General features: G+C 37.6%; 2 protein-coding genes across 6 annotated transcripts in view; both read right to left on the bottom strand.

The window, feature by feature from the left end:
- The window catches only part of kiaa1549la (KIAA1549-like a), a 54,913-nt gene extending 39,555 nt beyond the window's left edge, over positions 1–15,358 (bottom strand). For all 4 annotated transcript variants that reach the window (XM_016258761.1, XM_016258776.1, XM_016258770.1 and 1 more), the window contains exon 1: positions 15,045–15,358. In XM_016258761.1, coding sequence (XP_016114247.1) covers positions 15,045–15,246 — 202 coding nt within the window. In that variant the 5' untranslated portion in view covers positions 15,247–15,358. The remainder of the gene's footprint in view (positions 1–15,044) is intronic.
- Positions 15,359–16,696: 1,338 nt separating this feature from the next.
- The window catches only part of LOC107572316 (homeodomain-interacting protein kinase 3-like), a 79,595-nt gene continuing 68,389 nt past the window's right edge, over positions 16,697–27,902 (bottom strand). The window contains exons 9-16 of one of the 2 annotated variants that reach the window (XM_016258741.1): positions 27,553–27,674; positions 27,289–27,407; positions 27,030–27,191; positions 26,602–26,877; positions 24,967–25,113; positions 24,604–24,869; positions 21,468–21,598; positions 16,697–20,871 (exon numbers count right to left, since the gene is read on the bottom strand). In XM_016258741.1, the coding sequence (XP_016114227.1) occupies positions 20,443–20,871; positions 21,468–21,598; positions 24,604–24,869; positions 24,967–25,113; positions 26,602–26,877; positions 27,030–27,191; positions 27,289–27,407; positions 27,553–27,674 (1,652 nt within the window). In that variant the 3' untranslated portion in view covers positions 16,697–20,442. The remainder of the gene's footprint in view (positions 20,872–21,467; positions 21,599–24,603; positions 24,870–24,966; positions 25,114–26,601; positions 26,878–27,029; positions 27,192–27,288; positions 27,408–27,552; positions 27,675–27,902) is intronic. The other variant, XM_016258751.1, reaches the window with a different exon arrangement.

The following is a 27,902-nucleotide window of genomic DNA, read 5'->3' as shown; positions in this document are numbered from 1 at the left end:
TACACTTGAGTGTACTAGTGTATGAAAGATGGGTTCAAGTGTACTACAAGTGGTAACTAAATACATTTTTTAAATACAGAGATAGTATGTTAAAAGCGCATTTTAGTTCATATTCATGGTGTCCAAAAATAGCACAGTTGAGTACACTTAGCTGATCTTAAGTTTATCTTAAGTACTACTAAAGAATAATTTTTAGTATATTAAGTACAAAATTAGTGCGCGAAAGCGGAGCACTTGAAGTACATTATGGAAGCGTACTTTTTTTAACCTGGGATGGATGGATAGATAGTGTAGAATTATCTGGAGGAATTGATGGATGGATAAATAGAGTAGAATTATTTAGAGGGATGGATGGATGGATAGTGTAGAATTATCTGGTGGGATGGATGGATAGTGTAGAATTATCTGGAGGAATGGATGGATGGATAAATAGAGTATAATTATTTAGAGGGATGGATGGATAGTGTAGAATTATCTGGTGGGATGGATGGATAGTGTAGAATTATCTGGAGGAATGGATGGATGGATAAATAGAGTATAATTATTTAGAGGGATGGATGGATGGATAAATAGAGTAGAATTATTTGGAGGGATGGATAGATAGTGTAGAATTACTGTATCTGGAGGGATGGATGATAGTGTATCTGGATAGATAGATAGATAGATAGATAGATATAATTATCTACTACACTATCTATACCTTTCTATACTATCAGTTTTACTATTATATAACATTTAAATGTAATCTGGTGATCTATCCATAATTACACAAAATCAAAGATGGATGGATGGTTAGATTCCACACTACTTTTGACTGGGTATTAATATGATATTTTACCAAGAAATCAAGACAAACCTAATTAAATCTGATTTTCTGCAGAATGTGTGTGTGTGCAGATACTGTAAGCTGTCACGTTGAATTCCTATTCTCCAACAGATAGCCACCTGCTCTGACAGTTAGAACATATGGGATTGTCCTGATTAACAGGCAGCTAGTGAGAAGATGAGATGTCATGTGAAGGGGGCTCTGGCTGTACATCCAACCCATCGTCCTAATGACTGCACTTCCTGTGAACGGGATAGCAATGAACTCTGAAAGCTCTAGACACTTAAGTACGCTTGTTGCCGGCCTGAGAAGATTTACGCACCCCATAATGGGTCGTGTGACTTGGGTCAGTGAGCTGAGCCAATCAAACTCTACTGCCAGGCAGAACAGAGCGAGGTGATTGGAAGACAGGACGATAGATGCCAAGATGGCTTCATCCATCACAGTCCCCAAGTGCGTGGCTTGGTCTCAAACGGGTCCCACTGCCACTGCATATTGTTCTATATATGGGAGCTTTCTAATCAATGAAGTCAAGTGTTAAAAATGAAGGACATGTTGTCCAAGCCGTTGTCCTGCTTTAATGTAACTGGAGATCAGTGGGCTAGAAAGACATGGACCTCTCCATTATGAGGACAGGTGGTGAAGTGGACTGATGGGTAACAGGCCAAAGCCATTGAAGCCCATGAGGGAGTATATGGGGAACCGAAGCATGGAGTCACACCATTCCAGCAGGACAGATCCGCGTCCGTAGTCTATTCATAGATCCCATCTGCTTTTGTTGCATCTTGTTGTGGCATCGCGAAGGCAACGGCATTACATCTGTTTATCATAAAGTAAATATTTAAAGGGATATTTCATGCAAAAATTTCATTCCAAGCCAATATGAATATAACAGATGCTTTTTTCGTAGAATATCCTGGCCATTTGTTTTCCAACACAACGAAAGGAATGAGAACTGAGGCTGTCAAGCTCAGAAATGGCAAAAAAAGAACCACAAAATATCATAAAGGCAACATACTGTATGACTCATGCATTATATTCCAGGTCTTCTGAAGTTTCTGTGAAAAACAGACTGACAGATAAGTTGATTTGTGAACAAATCAGTTGTGATGTCTAGTTTGTGAATGAATTGCTCTTTTGAGTCAGATATTTTCAATGAACCCGTTGATCCAATTCACAAAACTGATGATTGATTCGTTAACAGATCAGACTGATATGGTTCTTGAGGTCTGTTCAAAATCTTTCTATGGCCTCAGAATACTTGGAACATGACACATGAATCACGTCGACTACATTTATAATGTTTTTATAATACATTTATGCTATTGTGTCCTTTTCAAGCCTGAAATCTCCAGTCCCCACTCACTGTTATTACATGAAAGCAATGATGACATTGTTTGAGTAATGATGACTGACTGAGTAAATGATGACAGACTTTTTAATTTTTGGATGAACTACCCCTTTATCAATAAGCACACCATAAATCTAAACACTTTCTTGATAGTACTAAAAAGAAATATAACTTGCAAAGAGGATTTAGTTATTTTAAAATCACGTTTCTCTAAACCTGTAGTATATTTCATATTTTCAACATCATAAAATTTTACAGCAAAGCAGATTAGGGCGTCTATGTGCAATGAAGCAGATTAAATGCTTTGACTTGGAATGGGATGTCATCCAAACGGACACCAATCAACTCTCCGGAGAGAAAGCACTTTGAGCATTGCATTTCAAAATTATTACACACTGACTGCAGACAACGTACAAAAGTTTCAGCTGTGGAAATATTTCGGCATTAGTATCATGTACAGTTCAAAGATGGTATCATGGCTAAAAAATTACTTTTTTCTATTAATTATTTAAAAAAAAAGTCTCATTGCAAAAAATGTGCTGAATACCAGTAATTAGATAATTGAAGTAACTATATAACTGATTTATTTTCACGCGGCTCATTGCACAATACTATTTCATGACCTCAAGATGTGTAAACTAAGATATCTACATATTTGCATCATACAAACAACTTCATAGTAAACTTGCTCGGCAGCACATCTGGTACAGCATTACTTTGAGGAGCGCTTGGGTACAAGTCTCGTGAAACACGAATCACAACTTGAAGAAGAAAGCTTAAATGGCATGACTGTTACAGCAAATGCTTTTTTATTACACTTTTGCCTTTGTTAACACTATTGGTTAGGTTTAGAGTAGGATTTAATGTAAGTGGTACTGTACATTATTTTCAAACATACAGTGATACCCTCGTATGTGTAAACATACCTGGCAATAAAAACTCATTCTGATTCATTCTGATTCTGATACAGCTTTGACCTTTTAGTGCCACACATCGGACATTTCAATTCCGAACTGCTCAGATGCATAAAACAAAGTGGAGAAAAATGCACCAAATTTGCAAACAAGGTCTTCTATCATTCTTCAAAAACACCTGGTTTCTGTTTTTCAACTTTCAACATGTTAATAACATGGATTGCCAATGATGGTGTCAGGTGGTAAAACCATGGTACTGAATGATTATACTTCAATAGCCTTCCAAGTTAGGGCAAAGAATAATGGGGTATATGCTTAAAAACACTGTGGTACCATTAGGGTACTATGATACTTTTTCAGTGGAGATGAACGTCTGTTCTCATTTTGTAGTGGTTTAGCACCATGTTTATTAGTCACATTGTTCAAAACACCAATTATGTGCCTAAGTAATGGTAAATTAATTATGTACAGGGCATAGCACATACTGTACCTTAAAATTTGGCTATAATGAGAGTGGGCTTGTAGCTACTAAACCACAAAGAGCTGCCAGCAAGAAAATAAAAAAAGAAACAATTGACTCCCGTTTCAACAAACTGCTCTCAGCAGGGCAGGGCTAGACAAGGCCAGACTAAATTAAGACAACACAGCACATTTGCTTTGGGTATTCTTGTTTACATTCAGATTCTATTCCTGGAAGTTCTTGTTTCAGACACCTGACAACGGGTTTGAGGTTGATTAACAAGGACACAATTTTCGTTTTCATTTCAACTATTCATTTCAAGCATAAAATCCCAGTTCTGTCTTCCTTTTTTCTTAAGGCAAAGGAAAAAGTTGCATCATAATATATGAACAGCCGGTGCAAAAACAACACCTTAGGGCCTTCCTTAAACTAAGCAACAACCCACATCCTTCAGTGTATTTTAAAATGCTGTGAGCAAGGAAATTAGGGGCATGGCGGACACGCACATCCCACACACACCAACACCATCACTGTTTTTAGATGAGGCAGGGGATAAATCTGAGAGACAGGGAACAGTGTGCTCTTGGCGGGAGCTGAGGTAACAGCAGTGGCAAGCAGATTTGAGATTTGAGCTGTATTAAAGTTTATCCCTCTGCTGATGGCTATATGTTTTTAGAGTTGATATACGGCGGCACACCTGCTGAGAACACAGGGATGGGTAAGTGCTGCAGAGCACAGCCCATCTTTGAATAATTCAAGCGCTGGCTAAGCATCTGGTGCTGCATCTAAAAGCAACATGACATGGCCGAACTCTGCATCAATGTCTGTGTTAAACATCACTAAATAACACTAATTAAGAACCTGTGTGTAATATTAAATTTAACATGCTGTATTTAACTCCTGATTTTCCATTTATAAGCATAGTTAACCCCCCAAAAAAATCATACATTATTTACCCTCATGTAATTTCAAACCTATGTGCTATTAGTTTTTCTGTGGAACATGAAACTTTTGAAGGATTGTTAGAGAGCTCTTGATATACACAAAAAGGGGGAATCATCGTAACTTAAATATTGGTCTTGTCCTAACACAACGCTATTGTACAGCTTCAGAATACTTTAAAAACTTGTAAAACCAGCATAAATTAAACCATATATCATTGTTTTTTTCCCAGCACAGTAATGAAAATTAGATTTTTGCATCACAGTAATGAGAATGTAAACTGGGTAGGAAATGTGCTTAAAATAATGTCACCGGTTTCTCCCCCGTTTATATCACAATCCTGAAAAGTGAGCCATTGAGCTGCTGTAATCATAAAAGCTGTGGCTCCGCTTAGCTGAAAGGATGATGACATGAATTATTGAGGAAGATACAAACACAGATCTGATTAAAATAACAGCCTGTACCCTTCTAGCCTCTCTAACTGATGAGGCAGACACCATCACACATCTGTGTAAGCATCACCGAGCAGCTGCTGATTGGATAAAGGGGGTCATGTGACTTCCTTGCAGAGCTTAGGGTCGGTCATCTAGTCCCCGTCGAGTCTGGGGGGTGTGCGACTGACTTACACTAATCATATTCTCTGCCGGAGGGTTAAAAAAAGACTGATAATGTAGTCGGAAATATTACATCATCTACTATTTAAAAATTCAAACATATAATGGAGTGCAAGAACAACATAAACCAAAAACAATACGCATGCAATGACTGATTTATTTTGACTCGAGATGAAATTAGCAATCAGATGCCGAGCGCTCGACATGCCAACACAGCAAAAGTGAAATACTGCAAGCCCTTATTATTACTTTCCCATCAATCCTCATAACGGCATGTGTCTCCTCAGCCTCCTGCGCAAACCTGCAGGCTCAACTGATGCTTTTTTTCGGGGTTTGTTTTACTTTTCCCAGCCTCTCACTGCATTACACAACTGTCAGAATTGGTTAGTTTCAGCTCTGGCATTGACTGGAAGTGATATAAATTTTTACCCAGAGTGGAAAAGATTTTATATTCCCTTCTGGAACGTGTTGGAATATAGGAGATCGTGCAGGACACCTCCAGAGTCTCAAGAGCAAGGCAGGTTATTGCAAACCCCATTAAAACTGAATGAGTGTCTCGCTCTCTCAGGGGGAGTTTGCTAAGAATGAATAGCAGCTGCTGCTAGCATAATTTCACGGATGCCAGTGTGTTTTTTTTATGCAAATTGCTAAATAAGTTACTAAAAATAACCACAACTACTACAATACGCGAGTTTACTTGCTTAAAGGGTTAATTCACCCAAAAGTGAAAATTCTGTCATAATTTACTCACCCTCAAGTTATTCCAAACCTGTATGAGTTTCTTTTATCCGTTGAACTCAAAAGAAGATATTGTAGTAGAAAATGAGTAACCAAACAGGTGATGGTCCCCATTGACTATGGGGGAAAAAAACTGTGGAAATCAATGGGGACCATCAACCTTTTTTTTATTTTTTTTTTATAAATATCTTCTTTTGTGTTCAACAGAAGAAATAAACTTATACAGGGTTGAAACAACTTGAGGGTGAGGCAAATGATGACAGGATTTTCATTTTTGGGTGAACTATCCCTGTAGCAAACCAAACAACTGTTTTAAACTTTATGTAGTTTATGTTTGTAAACAAAAAAAATTACTTTTAAATTTAACTGTAAAACCATGCAATTTATGTTGTTCAATAAACTGAAGAAGTCTCTTTACATAATCCCAACCACACGACCTTATTTTAATCAAATTCAAAATCAAGTTGGCTTGCAAATGAATGTTAATCTCGTCAGTTAAATTACTGACAAAAATAGAATAGTTTGAATGATTTAAATAGCTATATTTGGAAAGAGTGAATCATTCGGCATAGGGAGTGCATCTGCACAGAAAATTTAACTCAAAAAGCTGAAAAAGTGATTTTTACTTGGAAGATTTTGAAGTGTGAAATACTATTAGGGCTAAAAGACTGGGTAGAAACTTGGTTTTTGACTAATTCATATAATTATAGTACATGTAAACATTATATTATAACTTTCATCTGCACAAAATGATGTAAATGCACATGTGAACTTGAACTCTTCAAGTTACGTGCTAGTCCGAATGTGTAAGTCACGTTATGAATATGTTATTTCCGTAACAACACACTAAAACATGGAAAATAAACAATTTCACTCATCAATAATGTTATTTTCATCTACTAAATTTAGACGGAATTTGAGTCTATAGTGAAACGATCAGTCATTTTCTAAAAAAAAAATTATATAGTTTTTAACCACAAATGCTCGTCATGCACTAGCTCTACAATGCGTGTCTACAACTTCACGTATTACGTATTCAGGTTGGAAAGGTCATGCGCGATTAGTTCTTTATCTGTGTACTTCGGTTCAAAAAGGTAGGGTAAGTCAAAAAACTCCATCTCATTTTCTCCTCCAACTTCAAAACTGTCTGACATTGTTCTTTTACCTTTTCCTTTTTGTAAAGGGCGTTTGTCTTTCTTTGCACGTTCGCTTTTTGTAAACACTGGGTCGCATCGCAGAGCCAGTGCAAGACGAGCATTTGTGGTTAAAAAGTATATAATTATTATTCTTTTTTTTTTTTTTTTAGAAAGTGACGCTACATAAGACCCTTATTTCTCGGCTGGAATCGTGTAGAGCCCTTTGAAGCTGCATTGAAACGGCAATTTGGACCTTCAACCCGCTGATCCCCATTGAAGTCCACTATATGGAGAAAAATCCTGGAGTGTTTTCTTCAAAAACCTTAATTTCTTTTCGACTGAAGAACGAAAGACATGAACATCTTGAATGAGTAAATTATCAGGACATTTTAATTCTGCAGTGAACTAATCCTTTAATTTAAACACTCACAACAAAGTGTTATTTCAGTGCATTTAGCACCTAGTTAAACTGGATTGCGGCTGGTTAGTGAATATAGATGCAGGTTTTGGTGCTGTAATGCAGCACAGAAAAGTAGCGCAGCTGTTTAGTGAATTGGCCCCTCAGTCTCTTTCCCAGTTTTCCAGACCATCTCTTATGTTCAAGCCAGTCTGACCCCGAGGGAATGGAGCAGAGCAAGCAAGAGTCCTCGAAATATGCATTCTGCACACAAATGCCACTGAATATTATGGGCTTTAGCATAGTAAACATGACATGGCCACATAACATCAGCCTTCTCTGAAGGCAAAAATAGATAATCCCATTCCTTTTACATGGCATCATTTTCCCCAAGGGATTTTTATTAGGGTAAAGCCGATGACGTCGGAGGTTCGACAAGGACAGAGCTCATTATGCATAAAGCTCTTTTCTCCTTTTTCTCATCTAATGAGCACTGCCATGTGTGAAATTCCAGGTGTGAACATAAAGCGCAGTACTTACGTTCTTCTTTCAAGCTACGAAGGCAACAGTTTAGCAATTAAATATATCTAAGGGTAGGAACGAAATCGAATGTGGCGATTCTATCAACAAGAACAAAGACGGCCGTCTGATTTAATTATGCAAGCGATTCCACAAGCATAGAGAGAATTATGCGAATGCACATGCCTAATTAGTTTGGATATTTGCTCCGGTTTTCCCGCATATTTGCTGGAACGACATTTTGACTAGCTTTCAAACACCTCTAGAGTCAAACGAGGCCACAGTTATGAGTTCAGTGTAAATTAACAGCAGAGTAAAATGAGGACGCAGCTTTTGATCAGGCCCAAAAGACAGACAGACATCAGACACCGAAACACGAACAGCTGAGCCTGTCTGGAGCTTTGAAGTACTTCTGGAAAAAAATGAGTGCGTTATAAAAGCTACAAAACTAAAATTTAATTACCAACATGCGCCGCTATACAAAAAGCACCATAAAACAAGAGATGTCTCGATTTTTGCATCTATTGACCCTGTAATGCCCACAAACCAGATTAGCCCCTCCCCACCATAAACCTTGTTTCATAAACCTGAGGAGATTTTCAGGTGTGAGCTGGCACACACTTTCATTACGGGCTCTCCGAATTGTGAATTAATCTGGCAGGGGTCAGCATCAATCCCTTGATCTAAGCGAAATAGATAAAAGTGAGGGAGTAAAAGGGAGCAAAACGATAACTCTTTGGTTTATGGCATGGATAATGGACATCATAATCTCTTCATTCATTAACAAAACAGATTAAATAAAACATATTTGTTTGTCATCGCTCCTGGCAAAGGAACCCTTTTAGGGAGATGGTTGGCATCAGATGGCTGGATCTAAGTATTAGCTCGACGCACGTGACCTGAAAATGACTGGCTTGTGTTATAGCAGATGTCCTCATAGGCAAGTGACAAACAAGAGAGCTGTAATAAAGCAAGAAGCTGTATAATTAATACAAAACATTGGGGATCGATATTTTTTTGGCCGATAAATATTTTTCATGTTATGGCTGCCAACCGATAAATGGATGATGGTAAAATCTTTTAAAATATGTATTTTACATATTAAAATATAATATTTTGTCTAAGTAAATATAAAATAAAACACAAATTATTGAAAATATATATTATATATTAAATTATACCATTTTGTTTAAATGTAAAATAAAAAGAAATATTCAATTCAACAAGAGAATTTAAGCATAATAACATTATAATGGACAGTATGAAAAATGTATTATCATTTTGATATTTGCTAAAGATTTAACAGTGTTCTTATATTATTAGCGTTTTTGAAGATTAATTTTAAGCAAGCGTTACATGTCAAAAATACAATCACCGGCCAATAATCAATACTATAACAGCATTTTAGTGCCAAGTAAAAATAAAAACATATTCTACGATTATAAAAATAAAGATTAAATATTTTGAGAATAAAGTCAATTATGAGAAGTTATAGCAATTTGAGAATAAATTCTTATATGAAATTAAACTGGTAATAGTTTGAGAATAAAGTAACAAAACAAGATTAAAGTCATAATGTTTTGAGAATCATTTGCATTATATGCTATCATATAATATGGAACCCATATATCATCCAACAGAAAATAATTACGTCATGCAATAAATGTCAGATCAAATACTGCAAGTTTGAATCTGGCTCGCAACAATTCCAAATGTCACAATATCATATTGTACCTTTATATTACACCGTTACATACAAATAACTCCAGAAAATGCAAAGCAAATGCAAATCATAACAATTTAGCACCCTCATGAATTTGCGCAGGCCAAATAAGAAAGAAGCAGGAAAAAAATAACCTTTTGTATATATGGAAACAGAGCGAGCGCATCAGACTCGACATAATCAACTTTCACACGGACAGTTTCGCTAATGAAGCGTGGAATCGTCGGAAATGAGAACATGTCAGCTGTGAAAACGGTCAGTCAGGGAAGCAGATCAGCTGCTTTGGTCATAGCTGACATCAGCAGATAATTAACTGGTTCAGGACTCTTGTGGCAGTAATTAGACTGAGAGAAATACGTATTAAAAGACCGACTTCTGTCCTACTGGAAACTGTAATTGTGCTTCAGTTTGAGGCGCCACACGTCTAGTTGTTAAAATGTGATATTTTAGCGTTTCAACACTTAGTTGTGGTGTGCAGCATCTTTTTCCTGGCAGGCGCTGACCCTCTGGAAAGAATCCTGGTGCTAACAAAGCTTATTCCGGCTCTAACGTAATTCTATGGAGTGTGTAAAGACAACCAAAAATGGATGGGTAAAGCACAAGCCAAAAGGCTTAAAAAGGCTTAGAGTAATAAAACAATGCTCTTTATTGAGGGTTTTCACCTTCACTGATACTATTCACTGACTATTTGACATCTGTGTTGCCACATTGCGAATTTATGAAGACACTGAGAAATAACGGAAAGGCAGCACTGTATCGATATTCCTTCAACAGTTTGGTTGGAGGTGCGTTCACATAATGAATTGTTATTATATTATTTATTAATTGATAAAGATCTATATGAATAAAAAGACTATTATTATTATTGTTAGTATTTCTATTACTTATTAATTATTATTCATTGTATTAAACATCTACAATTAATTAAATCCCAAACAGCTTAAATTACACTTTCCATAATTTTGTAGATATTTACAGCCTTAGCCACGGAAAAACGCTGTGTGTTTAGAATATGATTTTTGTTTTGTTTTTAATTATTACTTATTTTTAATAACTTTTTACATTATTTTGATCAATGACTATTTATAGTATTAAACTTCAGGGGTTGTTAGAATTATTAATTATTATTTGTATTATTAGCTTATTATTAAATCCAAATAGCTTAACATACATTCTTCATACTGTAGATTATTACAGCCTTAGTTAGAAAAAAAATGCATTTCTAAAGCCATTTTTGGTCATGTCAAGTTAATGTTTTACTCTATGACAATAATGTACAGTCTTCAAACTATCTTCATATGATTTTCTCTGCAACTATTAATATGCAATACCTTTTAATTAATTATTTAGCATATAATGTAATTAATCTGATTACATTTTATAATCGATTGACAGGACTAGTTAATACGTAATAATATTGTGCCAACCTTGTCTTTAAGCATATCAATATTTCACAGCAATGTCATATTTTTTCAATACCTAGTCTTTTATGTTGCAAATCATATTAATGGCAGTATTAACAATGTAAAGAGCTCTCCCTTTGTTCTCAGTCATTTGAACAGTACATGAATCAAAGACTCCCGCTGTTGTCATTGCATGCTTCTTTAATGCAGTTCTCCTCTTGAGGGTGAACAGATGGGTTTTGCAGTGATGCTTCAAACATTTAGAGAGAATCAGATTGACTGGTCTGTGTTTTCAAATGTGCGTTATCAAACAAAACCACCACAGATTTCTTAAGAAGCACTGAGAGACCCGCTATAATAATTACACCCACACCACAGGGGAAAAACACTATGCCTACTCCATTAAAACTTGGCTTTGGTTCCCCGTTACACACAACCTTTCAACTGACAGGTGACAAAACATCCCCATAAAATAGTCAATTAAAGCATGGATCCAGTTTAGTTCTGTTCAACTAATTGCTGAACCCAGTCACTGCAGGTCTGAGGCCACAAAAAGGCCTTTGAAAATCAAACGGAGCAGTTCATCACTGTCATTCTGGTAATACACTCACTCTTTCCACTCCGGTAAAAAAAAAAAAAAAGTAGAACAGTTCCCATGGCAACATAGCACAGCAGGCTCCTGTTGACTAGCAGGAGCATCACTGTAGGGGCATTGAGGAGAGATGCCTCATCCTCAGCAAGCCACAAGTGTGTCTGGCCATACGCCATAGACCCAGCTCAAAGCCAAAAGGACAATGGTGGTTTTATGAATGAAAAGGCATAGGCTCTTTACCTCTGTGTATTAAGCCTATGGTCCAGACCCATGCATGTCTGTGTGCCTGAATAAAACTAATCTGGTGTAATTCTAGCTTTAGAAATGTATTTATCTTGTAATTCTAGCATTAGAAAATCTAATCTGCCTTTTTGATACTGTGCTGTTTCGAGAAAGGGACGTCATGCCTGGAGTTAGTTCACATAATCAGCGCTGAACTTGTTTGCACAGATTAAATCATTTTTGGTTAAATGCTCTTCTGGTCCTCATGCACAAATTAAATAATTTTTTGGTTAAATGCTCTTCTGGTCCTCAGGCAAAGGCTACTGATATATTGCAACACTTTTCATTAGTAGAGAAGTGAATGGGGTTGGAAGTGCCGTATTAATGTACCACTAGAAATGTCTATACTTGAGTATCATTTTGAGGAGGAATGGGGATGGGGTCAAAGGCCAAGGATATTAGGAATAGATACAACAATTGATATGTCAGCAAACGGCCAACAACATGGACTTACTTTGCTATACTGTCACTGACGTAGACTGAAAATCAATTGCATCTTATTATTACACAGCTCTTTAGAATACTTGCTTTTGATTGGTTACAGTAGTTGCATCGTTCTATTAATGAATAAATTACTATTGTCAAGTATAACACTGTATAACTGACCGCTTATCAGGAAAACCAATGTTTTCTACTGGCTGTGCTGATGTTCTGTCTCTCCGCAGTTTCTACAAGATAATACAATTATTCAATAGCTCAAATATTTCATGGCCATGTATTCACTTGTTTGGTAAATGGATGCTTTTAACACTTCCAGGGTTCTGAGAAGGGAAAGTCGTCTTATTGGGTAAATTTTTATAATTGTGAATGGAAACCATAAAAAAATATATACTTTTTGTGTTCTTACTTTATCCTGTAAAAAAGACAAAATGCTCAACAGCGCTTCTATGACTTTTCTAAAGAGGGGAAAAAATATAGAGATACATTATGGTGGTCAAAAGAGAGAAATACGTCAAATTTTCCATGACTCGTTCAGCCCTTCTGTTGGAAACACCCACACAGCAGCATTAGAGTTTAGTGACTATGTAATTTAACACAAAGTATAGTGTCTAAAATATATTTTTTAAAAGACTTAGATTTATGATGTGTTATAACTGTGGATATGAATCTTCTTATGTATTTTTGACACAGTTAAACACTTGTCTCCTTGAAGATTGTGAGAAAGTTGGTTTATGGTTAAAAAAATAATAATTTTGAATTTAAATCTTGGCTTGTCTTGACTTTCAAAAAGAATTACAACAGTAAACTGTAATTGCAGTTGCTGTCTGAACCAAACCGTTTTTGTAGTTGAATAAATAATTTAACTGAACGAATTCTTTGTTCACATGGAGCACTAGTGGTTTTGCTGTCGAACTGAGTCCGTTTGACGTTCTGTCATTGGTGTGAACGTGTCTTAGGTACGCTTGGCATTGAATATGAAAGCAATCCGTTCTAAATCATGGAAGTGACATGATTTTTTTTTCTTTTCCAGAACTGCACCCTCATGTCGTTCCAAACCCGTAAGACCTTCGTTCATCTTCGGAACACAAATTAAGATATTTTTGATGAAATCCGAGAGCTCTCTGCCCCTCCATAGACAGCAAGGCTACTACCACATTCAAGGCCCAGAAACATAGTAAGAACATTGTTAAACAACGTATGCACGTGCTTTGATCTGAACGTAAACAGCGCAGCACATGCATGTTCTGTGTCAACAGCACCACACGCATACGTTGTTTACATTTAGATCATCGCATGCGCATGCATCGTGATACTCTCCAAAATGGCACCAAAGCGGAGGAGGCGAATTGTTGAATAAAGTCGTTATATTTGTTTTCTTTGCACACAAAAATGATTCTGGTAGATTCTCAAAATTAGTGTTGAACCACTGATGTCACATGGACTATTTTAACGATGTTTTTACTAGGTTTCTGTGCCTTGACCGTGGTAGTACCCTTGCCGTCTATATGGGAGGGTCAGAGAGCGCTCGGATTTCATCAAAAATATCTTAATTTGTGTTCTGAGGATGAACGAAGGTCTTACGGGTTTGGAAGAGTAATTAATGATATCATTTTCATTTTTGGGTGAACTATCCCTTTAAAGTATCCCTCGCTAGTCCTCACTGTGGTACTTACGCTGATACTCACGCTTAGTGGTTTAGACCAAGAAATTAAAACTAATGTGAAAAGGGAGGTAGAACATAACTCAAATTCAGACCAAACAACCACCGTTAAAACAGTCCGACATTTCTCCCTTTACCAAGAGCGACTTTTTTCCCCTGCACGACTCGAAGACTGACAATAGGTGGAGCCAATAGAATTCGAGTTCGGGCTGTAAAGAAGTATTTCATTGGTTGGCCCTACTGAACGAATACGCCCCCTCCCCGAACGAATCAAAGTTTTGAGCGGCATCTCGTTCGTTAACTAGTAATAGAATGAACAAAACGTGTAGTTTGTCAATCAAATCAATAAACAAAACATGTAGTTCATGGCAAGTGGATGAACAAAATATCCTATATTGTTTGTGAGCGATTTGACCGAACCGGGAACAGACTGCTGATTATTTGTCAGTGGTGCGAATCAGTTGTTCACATAGCGAATCGATAGAACAGAAAATGAATGGATTTTGTTCATTCAAAGGATTCGAGTCACTGAGATCAATCAAATTCCTTCACCTCAGCTACTTTTCCATATTCCCTCCGCCACTTGGTGATTTTTGCGAGTGCGCAAAATCAGCAAGAACTGAAAATGAATAATAAAATATACCGGAGCAGCGAACACAGAGCGCCCAGCACTGCAGCACCGACAGCGCCGTTCCTACACAAGCGAGGGCTCCCTGCATCTGCTGTTTGTCTGAGAGCTTCTGCTCGCAATCAGCCACAGGGAACGAAACACATAGCACACAAAACAAACACACATAGGCTATACGGTCTTTAATCTAGATGATTCATTAAAAGAACGCATTCATAAGAAGGCCAGTTTATATTCCGCATTGCGTTTAACAATTAGAATCCCCAAACAATATAGTTCAACTGAAATTCAAACGTACAGTTTCAGAAATTAAACATAAACAAAAGAACCCTTTTTTTTTGGAAAGGTTTGGAAGCTGGACACTCAAACAGGCTGTCAACAATATATATATATATATATATATATATATCTCTCTCACCGTCTATGGCAAATATGGACGGCACCAGAAGCAATGTAATTCCAACAGATATCAGACACCTGGTCCACACTCCGTTCAAGTCGACACATTTTCGGCTCAAGGACAAGCCTATCCATTCCGACATGCCTTGGGTTCCAGCGTTGCCATTCCCGCTACCGGAGCCCAAAATGTAGAAACTGTTACGCGTATTTCTTGGGGCCATCTGGCTAGAGATAAATTCAGCAATAGGCCGAAAGGTCCCGAAAAAGACATTTGATCTATCCTTTCCAGTTCCTTAAACTGAGGTCTTCTCTCCACTGTTTTTCAGCTCTATGCTCAGCATTGAAACTTTAAAGGCGAGACGTCTGCAAAGCGCATTCAGAAGCATCCGTGACCACCACATCAATCACGCGCGCTTCAGCGAACGCATCTCCAGCGTAGGAATCCAGCAGCGGCGATCCTAGAAGCCCGCTGTTATATCAGCGATGCTGCGACGGAGAACCGGCTGCTTTTGACTGGGAAAAAATATCGCGTCTCCGAGCCAGCGTATGCTATGCAGGCGAACTGGCGATGAGGCGCGTTCTTACAAGGACTGATGCACGAGAGGAAGACGACCTCTGCTGGGTTTGCATGAGGATGACTGGTGCGCATCTAGACACCAATGAAAACCTGAAACTGTCCCTCGACACCATACAGCCTGTTATTATGATGTACACATTTTATTACACCTTTTGTTATGCCAGACATTGGTTTGTTAAAAATCGTGTGGCTAATCTGAAGTTAAACTAAAGTAATCGTAATGTAATCTTTCATGTTGCTATACCTTCAAATAACGAAAGTTTCAAAGTGAATTTAGCCGCAAGGTGCGTTTATGAGCCCAAATTGAATGTTGATACCATCCTAAAATTACCAGTTTTCAGTGGCTTCTCATTATATATAGTTAAATAGTGCAGTTAAAATGTTATAAATATACAAGTAAACCATAAATTGAGTGGAACTGCAGCATGAATTGACCTGAAACTGCTCCTTAAATCAAGTGATTTTCAAATAAACATCAAATTATTAGAGAGGTTTTAGCAGAATAAATGTCCTTGTGTGCTCATATGGTAAGTGTATTACATAACAACAGGAAGCACCATAAAGAGTTGGATTCCATCCACATGATGGCGCAATTTCAACGAGTGCAGGTCGTTTTGTTTTTTTGGTCAATTTTGGTCATTTGTCAAGCACGGTTTTCTAATACCATATTACTTGTGCTTTCATTTTTAAATAGAATCATAACAAAAAAAATCGAATGTAAATATAATAGACGACAAAATACATACAATGTGCACAAAATAAAACCCTTGTATTTTGGGTGATAAGAATTTTGTCTAGAAACAAATATCCATCAAGTTTGAAAAGGTTCTCAAATAAGTTGGGGAAAAAAAGACAAACAAACAATGTGTGCCCGCAGCAATATATATTTTAATTCAAAGTGAATTTTGACAATACACCATCATTTCTTTAATTTGACACTCACCAATAGTCACCAGGAAAACCCGCTTTTTGTGATAAAGTACATAAGGCTTGGTCACATATAAATCACTGAGAACTAGAGAGAAATACGACCGCAAACTGTAAGAGACATTACATCCAAAAAATACAATAAAAGGAAAAACAAAAAAGGTTTCCCAGTCCTCATATAGTGAATATTGCACAGTGCAGTGGCTACATGGCAAACTAATGTAGCATAGAAATCAAAAGCAAACAGAAATCAGAAAGCCACAAAAAAAAAAGAAAAAAAAAGAAAAAAAAAGGTACACATATGAAAACAGTAACAGCTCAGATTTAGTAAATCTCTTAAATCTAAATATTACCGATAACTTGCAGTGAGATTTAACTTTTACTAAAATATAATCTGCAGAAGAGTTAAAAATAGACCTAAAGCAATCCAACCCCAAATCTTACGGCAAGTGTTACACAGTAGCACATATGACAAATACAAGGACCCTGAATTAACTGTACAAGAAATGTCTCAAAGAAAAACATGAATCAAAGAAAACAAACTCAAATTAAATCGGTTTGGTTTGGGAGTTTCAAAGACATTTCAACTTTAGTTTGCAGATCCCTCAGTCCTTAGCAATTGTGCTAAGATTCTCTCTCATTAGGTTGGGTTTGGTAGACCTTGTTAGAATGAAAACATCTCTGAAATGTTTACTAGCAGTGAATTAATGCAGTGAATTCATATAATGTGCGCATGAGTAGCAATTTAGTACTCGTCTCTAGAGCTACATGCTAAATATAAATTATAGGGACATAATGTGGAAAAACCACACCACTTTTTGGACTGCATCTTCATGAAGTCGGCTCCACTAAAGCAATAAACTCTGATAACAAAGGGCAATGTTCATTCTACTTGACAAATGGTGGTTTACATTCACAGTGTATCATGTATAGCTCCCCAAATACGAGAAAACCGTGTCTTGGGTGTTTAGTCAGCATAACAATGATCATAACAATCCCTGATATCATTTCATTATTGTTTTTGTCATTGGTCATAAAAATATAGATTAATCAAGCATTACTGGATTTCCTTTCCACAATTTTGAGAAACAAACTTCCATTTTTCTACCTTAAAGGTGTTTACTGCATTGCATGACTATCAAGCTACACTCGCTATTGGTTATCAGGTTATCAGCATCTATCAAACACTGCAGTTATGCTTTCACTCCTCCGAGGGAGCATGAAAGAGAGGAAGAGGCTGGCAGGCAGTGTTTGTAAAAGGGATATAAAGGTCTGAAGCACATTTCAAAGGCACTAAACGCAGTGTCGCTCGCTTTAAAGAGCAGGGACCGGTACGAGAACGAACACACCCATATAATAATCGCTCACAAAATGAGAACGGATGCCCTAGTAATTCAGAACAGTCCGCTTTTTGAAACAAGCAAAATGTGCATTTTGTATCGTTGTTTTCATTACTAAACACATTAATATACCTGATACAATTTCATGTGTGTATTTCATGTACAATTACAATAATAAGGGGGGAATTTAAATAAAAACAACAATTTTAAGCACTGTAGTTACTGAGATGAGACGCCCAAATTGAGACTTTTGCCCAAACCCGAAATTTTGGCTAGCTTATCTAAAATATCAAGTGCTAATAGCATTACTGAAATTAATAGTCTGAAATGGGTCGTTGAATATAGAATTTATATTGATACTTAAAACAAAACGTTAAATCTATCCTGCAAGCTATGCTTTAACAAAATGCAAATATACGTACTAAGATAGATATACACCAATATGCATCTAATACGTTAGATTAGCCCCAAGATAACAACAGATAAAACACTGATGCAAACTAAACGTAAAAGAACACAAACCCACGCACACAATAACCCCAAAATCTCTATTAATTGCAATACAGTAGATACAATGACACTTCAAAAAAAAGAAAGCAAAACAGAGAGAGGCATTAAAATGCTTCTGATGCCAGTCAGTACGGTAAAACCCAAAAAAACAAAAACAAAAACGGGGAAAAAAAAATCTCACTTCTATTTCAAGGTCATTAGACATATATAAAAATAAGAAGGCTAAGAACAAAGTTAATCATCTAATTTCACAGCTATTATGAAGTGGCAATCAGTATATAGCAGCTTATCTATGATACATTCAAGAATAAATGAAACAAAGTCATAACTTGCCCGAAAAAGCTAAACATCAACATTTTTACATCGATTTTTCTGTTAAATACAGCCTCAGCTACACTACGTTCGAGGTCTACGCTAAAACAGTAGCTACTCTGCTTAAGAAATGAATTACTGTCTTTGGTGTAGCGAAAGCATAATGAAAGGATGCACCTATAATGGAAAAACTCAAATCTAATAATAATAAAAAAAAAAAATTCACACAGAAAAAAAGCTATTTCTCCCTGACGGAATGTTTGAAATCAAAACAGCCAGCGTCAAAAAAGCTATTAAATGGTGAGAGAGGGAATACAAAACACTCCAATCTTGTCACATGCATCTATGAAGAAAACTGCACACGATCAACTCTCATCTTATAAAGCACTGAATACTCCAGCAATGACAGACTTTACAGTTGGATACTCAATACTGAATAATTCTGCACAAAGCAAACATGAAACCATACAATATCATCAAAGAGCTATCTGCTGATACAAATCCAACACCGACAACACTTCTAACTCTAAAAATAACAGAATCGATGGAAAGAAAACGAAAAACACACCCCGAAAACTATGGATTGTATTGCAGTTTCATTAAACAGTGTAAATACTATTAGATTAGAAACAGATTATCAAATAGGAAAGTACTCAAACGTTTCTATACATAGTTCATCGGCCTCTGCTACGGCGAAGCACGTTATCCTCGAAGAATCAAACTCTGCTACCACTCAGCACAATACATCCATCTGTAAATACCATGCGTAAAGGACTGTTTCGCTTCCGAATAATGCGCAAATCATCTAAGGCGTCAAACAAAATATTTCGCCTGTTCTAAAGGGCAAATCATGAGCCAAATCTTGGCGCAAATAGCAAGATTTTATTGACATGAGACCCATTAGGCCGTGTTTGGATCGACACCCAATCGTCTTTCTGAACAAAAATTCCCGTCGCGATCTCAAGAGATGAATTAAATAAGTAGAAACGACACCGATGTATAGATTATGTAAGACAACGAATGCGCTAATGCACCAAGCACGAAAAACCAAATATCTACGGTATGAAACAGCCCTAATGTAAAAATCACAAAGAACGATTGAAGGTTTTTCAAGTGCTGCAGTCTGGTACACGCGTGACTGCATGTGGGACTCGGGGTAACTTGCAACAACATGTATTTTAAGGCACTGTTTATTGAACCCCAATGGATTCAATGCAGCAAGTCGTACAACACATACACAGAGGGTGAAAAGCGACGGTTTGCAGGGCCCCCCCCCCGTTTTTTTGAAGTCCAACATTGGTTTTTGCCCATGCAGAGACATGCAGCATGACAGAACCTTTTCAACACCGGTCTAAAGGAGACTTAACACTGAGGAGCTACAGGAAAATACGGACAGGTAACACCAGGTCTCCACAAGGGGGACTCGCACGCACACTGGAGACAGCGATGGCTTGAACGAGAGTCCAATACACACGTCAGAAGGCAATATCGAAAAAATAGCATAGGGGATCCCTCCGCCGAGGGTCTCGCGACTAGGGATTTTGTTGTATCAAATGTGCAAAAACACATTAAAAGTGAGCTTTTGTGTTTTGTGTCCACTCGCTCACTCACGCATTCGTTTGTTTTATTCTCCATGATATCTATAAAGCTCGATTTGCATCATCATCATCACTGTTGTCAAACTTCATAAGAAAAGAAACATGTGGCGGCTCAGTGCCGGCTGCGTGCGCGTGGCTGCCGCGGGCTCCAGCTCAGATGTATGGGTACTGACTGAGTTTGCTGGGGCTGAGGGGGAAGCCTGCGTAGACGGGTGACGCCACATAGGAGTGCGGGGGAAAGAGGGCTTTGAACTGGCCCTGCGAGAGCAGGGTGGGGGAGGGCAGCAGCCTGTGGTTGATGCCCACGCTGATGCCCTGGTGGTGCACTAGGCTGTAGGCGGGCTGCAAGATGGGCCGAGGGGCCGGCGGTGGGCACGGCGAAGGCAAGAGGTGGGCCACGGGCGCGGAAGGCGGATAGGAGAGGAGGGCGGGAGGTGGCGGGTGACCGGCCGAGTGTGTGGGGCTGCCATGGGGAAGCGGGAAGGTGGGGCCGTGCACTGTGGGCGGGATGAAGGCCTGTGGCCGGCGCGGCTGCCGGTAGTTGCCGTTCCACTCCTTGTGGAAAGACCCGTAATGCTGGACCTGAGCGGAAGGAAACAAAATGTCATTTTCGTTCCAACAATTTAAAGGATGTCATTAAAGGATGTCACCTCCATGTCATCCAAAGTGTTTACGTCTTTCTTCAGGTAAAAATTTTTTACAATTTTTTTTGAGAAAATATTCCAGGATCTTTTCGACTGAAGAAAGAAAGACATGAACATCTCGGATGACATGGGTGTGAGTACATCATTGAAATGTTTATTCTGAACTAATCCTTTAAATAGCAACTGAAAGACCTTATGAACTGCCCAGTCTCAACGTATTTCCTATTTAAAATCACAATAATTTGGAAGTAATGACAAATCTTTTCTTTTTCTTTTGATGGACATCCAAGTGTAAACAGAAGGGGACTAAAACAATCTTAAAAAAAAAAAAAACTAAATCTAAAACATGCATTTACAAAAATGATAGGGTGACATTTCCTTTTTTTTTTTTTTTTATTATTTTTCTTTCTTTTTTTAATAGACCAATAGCCTTTAGTTAACACCATAATCTATGAATGGCTACTTGCTAGTTGGTAGCATTTCTCTACATTTACAATTTGGACAGTATTACAGAGAAAAGGCAACATGACATACCTGGCCAAAGCCTGGCGGCTGTGGCTGGAATGAAGAGCTCAGTTTCTGCTGGCGAGGCAGCGTGGGTGTGGAAAGGTGGCTCAGTCGTCCTGGGCCGTAGCGACCTCTGGGCTGGCAGGAGGATTCTAAGACTGAAGAAAGTAGAAAAGACCAAAAAGTGAGTGATCATTAAATAAAATGCCTAAAAAAGATGATTTAACTTAAATGCAAAACTTCAGCTTATTTAAATTAACATTTGCAGTTTGGCACAAGAACTGCAGCTTGTACGAACTGAATCGGCTGCCAGTATTCACTGACGTTCTGTTCAAAAGAAAATGAATTAAACATCAAAACCAAAAAGTTTGAACTGCGAGGTTGAAAAACGAATAAAACAAACTTAGATAGCAATGTATCTAAAACATAAACTCTCCTCAAACTTTCCATGGACACCCCAAAACAAACAGGTTGCCTGGGTAAAGTGCCATGAGAAGCATCTTAAAGAGTTTACCGCTCCAGCAATATTTCTTTCATAGCATGCGTCGAAAACAAAGCATTGGCTCCACATAGGAAACAGGACAGATATGCTTTGGTACAAAAGGGGGAGGCCGGCAAAATATTTTCTTAAAAAAAAAAGTAAATAAATTTAGGGCAGTCAACACGCAGAGTAAAAACGAAGACGGGAATGAAGAGATCAGGTATGGGAGAGGAAGCTCAAACTGAAAGGGTCTCACTCAACACTGGGATGTAGCGCACAAGACACTGGGTCGCAGTGCACGCTATACCCATAATCACCTGTGATAGCCTCTGTGACAACTTCCTGTTTCTCTCCTATGACCTGTAAAGTAGACATTGGCTGTGACCACACTAAAAAAAATTGGCTGTGCAGAAGGAACTTTGTATTGATGGCCCAATTTGAGACTGGGGGGAAAAAATCAATTTAGAGAAATCAGTCTGTATAGAACACAAACAGCAGTTTCACAAAACTAGATCTGAACAAGCAGCAACTGTCAAAAGGTACAGGACAAAGCAAGTCAAGTTTAGGTTTTCACTATGTAGCTACGTAAAATCTGAGCTGTGGATGTAAATGAAATGCAAATAGTGTTTCATGAAACAGTTGTACATTAACCTACACAAGACATTAAAGGAACATTCTGGGTTTGACAAAAGTAGTTTAGCTATTCAAACAGTTTTTGGTCATTTTATCTATTTAGCTAGATAGGATACACGTTAAAACACATTTTTGAAAATATAGCTGACACACTTAAATATGTTCTATCACAAAAAAAGGGGAAGAAAGCACTAGTTTTTGCAAATTTATACTCCAAACTCATGTCATGTAAAGCCATTAAAATATACAAGAATAAGAAACACAAGACACTGGGTCGCAGTGCACGCTATACCCATAATCACCTGTGATAGCCTCTGTGACAACTTCCTGTTTCTCTCCTATGACCTGTAAAGTAGACATTGGCTGTGACCACACTAAAAAAAATTGTCTGTGCAGAAGGAACTTTGTATTGATGGCCCAATTTGAGACTGGGGGGAAAAAATCAATTTAGAGAAATCAGTCTGTATAGAACACAAACAGCAGTTTCACAAAACTAGATCTGAACAAGCAGCAACTGTCAAAAGGTACAGGACAAAGCAAGTCAAGTTTAGGTTTTCACTATGTAGCTACGTAAAATCTGAGCTGTGGATGTAAATGAAATGCAAATAGTGTTTCATGAAACAGTTGTACATTAACCTACACAAGACATTAAAGGAACATTCTGGGTTTGACAAAAGTAGTTTAGCTATTCAAACAGTTTTTGGTCATTTTATCTATTTAGCACAGCATCACACTAGGATACACGTTAAAACACATTTTTGAAAATATAGCTGACACACTTAAATATGTTCTATCACAAAAAAAGGGGAAGAAAGCACTAGTTTTTGCAAATTTATACTCCAAACTCATGTCATGTAAAGCCATTAAAATATACAAGAATAAGAATTCAATACTATTATAAAAGGAAATTAAAACTATTATTCAGCAAGAATCCATTAAATTAGGGCTGCACAATAAATCGGATGTGATTGTCATGTGATTCAAAATAATTGTTTATTAAATGTACCATATTGGCCCGAACATAAGACGATCCTGATTATAAGACGACCCCCCTTTTTCCAGATGTACCTTTTGGAAAAAGGCTTCTAAAAAACCAAATCTTGTTTTTTCTCAGTAAAACACATTCTGTCTTCAATTATTTTCATATTTTTATTTTTGTTTTGAAAGTATGGTAAAAACTGGTAAAATGTACCAACAATCACATTAAAAAAATATACACTTTTTGATATATCATAAAAAAAAAAAAAAAAAAACAGGTAGCCCATCTGAATTAGGACATTTAGGCTATCCATCTAATAGTAGCCTACCAAAATCTTATTAACAGTAGAAGTTAAATCTTACTGTAGTCTTCAAATCTGGGTACGGTCTTACGTTTTAAAATCACAAAGGGAGTTTGGTCCCATTAGGCTAAGGTGACAGTCACGACTCATGCAGCTGTAAGCTTTTCTTATTATTTAGTTTTTTCTCGCGATCTTTACAACACGCATTACATTACATATTTCACGGCACACTCGTTTTATGCATATTTGGCGCCACCTATTGTTGTGGGTGTATTATCGACATGTCAAAGTCTAGACCCTGAATATAAGACGACTGAGTTTTTTCAGATGTATTTCCAAGAAAAAAACATTGTCTTATATTCGGGTCAATACGGTAATTGAGGTAAAGTGTTCAATTAATCGAGATTTAGATTTTTAGGTCATATCATCCATCCCTAATTTCTATTTAAAATAAACGCTGTTCTTTTGAACGTTCTATTCATCAAAATCTTGGAGAAATTTTTTTTTATCAGAAATATTATCCACATAAATATTAAGCAGCACAACTGTTTTCATCATTGATGATGATAAATGTTTCTTGAACACCAAATCAGCTTGTTAGAATTATTTATGAAAAACAAATTAAAATGATTTTTCTTAGTACAAAACAGCCTGTATCAAACCCAGAACGTTATTTTAAGAAAACATCGAAGCACCAACAACTGCTCAACTTCCATTAGAATCTTTCACATGTTTCCGATAACCTACAACTAGACTTATTCTTCCATACCTGTGCCGATTGTGAGCTGCTCATTGTTGGGGTGATGGTTATTGTTCAGCACTCTCATGGGCGGCACCACCACGGTCCTCACCGCAGGTTTATTCAGCACTGTGTTGGGGTGTCCACGCCTGGCCTGGGGTTTCCGGTTCTGGTTTTGATTGGTCAGAAAGCGTCTTTCAGGGAAGGGGCTGTCGTGGGGCCCTAGGGAGGAGTCTGAAGGGGGTGAGCTGTCTACTGTTTCACACCCACTTTCATGGCCGTCATCTTCTGATATACTGCAGTAAGTCACAGAAGAAAACAACCCGCATCAAAATACATATAGACTCAACCTCACCTCACAGTTCTACATGTTTTAAAAATAAAATACAGTACCTGCTGGGTCTTTTGCATGGCGAGGGGCTGGATTGTGCCGAGGCTGAGGAGCTGGTGCTCAGACTGCTATCAGGACTGCTGAGGGAACACACTCGCTCCATGTTCAGAGAGCCTGTGCATGCCTCACACTCCGGACTGCCCTTACACCTGTCAAAGAACACACGCAACTCAATTTAGCTACGAGAGCCATATGTATGCAAGCTAAACAGAATCTGAAATTTTAGTCCACAACTGATAGCATTTTTTGTAGCATATTGTTTATTTCCCTGAAATCTACTTGGTCAAAAAGTCATAAATGTACCCTCTCTCACTGACCCTCAGAATTAAAGAGGGTAGTTCTATATGCAAATGACCTTCGTTATGATTAATATCAGTGATAATCAGTTTGAAAGTGAAATAAGTCACCACTTCTGCCAGCTTGCTGAATATTTACAGTAGCATTTTTGTTTGTTTTTTAGGGAAGGCAAATAATACTTTTATCCAGCAATGATGCATTAAATTGATAAAAAACAGAAAATTGTAAAGAAATTGATAAATGTTACAAAAGATTCTCATTTCACATAAATGCTGTTCTTTTGATATGGCTCTATGATTTTAATATAAGTCAATTAATTAAAGATGTTTTTGATTATTAAAATATAGTTAAACCATTAAAATGGAATCCAGAAAAATAAAATGGAAAACAGAATTTGGTAAAAATAAAACTGAATTTGAGAAAAAAATAAAACGTATCTCGTAGGGCCCTAAAAATGTATTTTTTTGTTAAACTTTTAATAAATTGCTATTAAATTGTGAAAGTTTCATTATCTCCGTTAATTAAACATGCTTTTGGATTAATACAATTAGGGATGCACGATATTAGATTTTTGCCGATATTTTTCAACTCTTTTTGGCCAATAGCCGATGCCGAAATATTTTCTTTTGTTTGGAAACAACACCAAGTCTCTCCTGTGAAGAAAATTATAAGCACATTAATTAAAATTTTGGTTCATTTTTAATAAGAACTTATTTGTTAGATTTAAATAAACAATAATGAAGTTCTTTTATATTGACAGTACATTGAAGCTTTGAAAATAACTATAAATAAACCCGGGGGAGGCTGTTGCTGCTGCACGTGCTAATACTGTTTACTCTATCATACATCGCACGCATCATTCTGTACATGCATTCTCAGTTTAAATGCAGCGATCCAAAACAGTGAATCTAAACACTATTCAGGCAAAACTTTGCTTCAAAAATGAGTCACACTGCTGACGTGATCTAATCGCTAGCACACCCTGAGCACGTGAGTTAACCTATTCCTCTTATCGGCAAAACATATCGGCATACTTTTTCATATCGGGCCGATATGTACATTCAAAGCCATTATCAGCAGATTCCGATATCAGTCCGATAATATCGTGCATCCATAAATAAAATGCAATTTAACCATTAAAACTGTCTAGAGAAAAGAAAAAAAAAAACTTTCATCAAAATTCAGCTTTGCCATCACAGGAATAGATTACACTTTATAAAATATTATAATAGAAAATAGTAATTTTAAATAGTAATAACATTTCACAATATTACTGTATTTTTTACTGTATAAAAACAAAAAACAGTAAAACTTGTGCATAATGAATGTTTAATAAGCACCTCTGTGCTTGTTCCTCTTCATCTGTGCCGCTGCTTATGCTAATGACGCTTACAGCCGGGCTGGGTGACTCTCTGATAATAACAGACTCTCGCTGCTGATTGGCCACCGCCGCCTTACAGCAACTCTTCTCCTCCACCTGCTCCGGTTTCACCTGGGCCTGCACCTCTCTGTCAGGAGAGCTCGGCTGTGGCTCCGCACTCGCCAACCTGTCCGCCATCTTTGGTGACGGACACACTGAGGGCTGTGTGTCCGTGTAGTGCGAGACATTCATACTCCTAAAAAGCAGCACAAATGATAATAATCAGCTCAACTTTGCCTTTTGGTGAAACAGAGTAAAAACCCAAATGAGCAGCCTAACAGAAGAGTATCATAATGTTCGAATGGAGGGGTTTTGTGGCCCTGCCAATGACTGTAGGCTGTTGCTCACCTGTTCTGACTGGGTTTGTTCCTCTTGTTGGATGCAGGCTGAGGCCAGACCACATGAGCAATGCCAATGTTTATAGGCTGATGGGCTGACACAGCCATTTGGTTGGGAACAATAGGCTGGGGCATCACCGAACCGTAATGGCTGCTGTGTGGCCGCACTTTCCTTTAACAGATAAAAAAAAAAACACATTTTACGTCACCGAAATGTGGTGGTGTCAGCACATGATATTTGAGGTGCGGCTCCTTCTTGATCATCTTACCCCCAATCTCCTCGCCTCTGCGGTCCAACAACTGTATCGCATGCCAAGCTCGTAGCAGGTGGCGGGACCTGCTGCCAAGCTGGCACCAGGATCTGTGGAGTTCTGTTGGACCACGGCTGCTGAAAGGTCAAAAAAGGACAATGCTGAACTTTTGTAATGTATCTGGCTTCGAGTTTAATATCGAAACTGGTATGTCAATGTGGATAACAACCCTCGGCTATTTTCCATTATTTTTCCACATCATCGTGTGAAATGAGGACTTACTTGTGCTATAACTCCTGGTCTCATGGGTAAAGGCTGGATAGCTGGGGCTTGGGTCACCAGAGAAAGAGTGTTCTCCATTCGAACCGAATATCCTCCTGGCTGATTTGGGTTTGAAGGGATTCCTGTAGAGTCAAACAACCAAATCAGCTCCACACAATATTACATTGAAAATTAATAGTAATGCTCAATTTAAATTAGGGCTGCAACATTAATTTAAATAAATTATAGATTTGCAATATGGATGTCACTTATAACATGCATTTAAGAATGCAACATGCATGTAATTTATAAACCGGCTGTTGTCCACAAAAGAGAAGTTTTAAGATCTCCCTACGGTTTCCACTATTATA

The sequence above is a fragment of the Sinocyclocheilus grahami genome, unplaced genomic scaffold (assembly GCF_001515645.1).
Source record: "Sinocyclocheilus grahami isolate Dianchi unplaced genomic scaffold, SAMN03320097.WGS_v1.1 scaffold30.1, whole genome shotgun sequence".
Lineage (NCBI taxonomy): Eukaryota > Metazoa > Chordata > Actinopteri > Cypriniformes > Cyprinidae > Sinocyclocheilus > Sinocyclocheilus grahami.
Note: the sequence above shows the minus strand (reverse complement) of the source record. Positions and strands in the feature narration are given on the sequence as shown.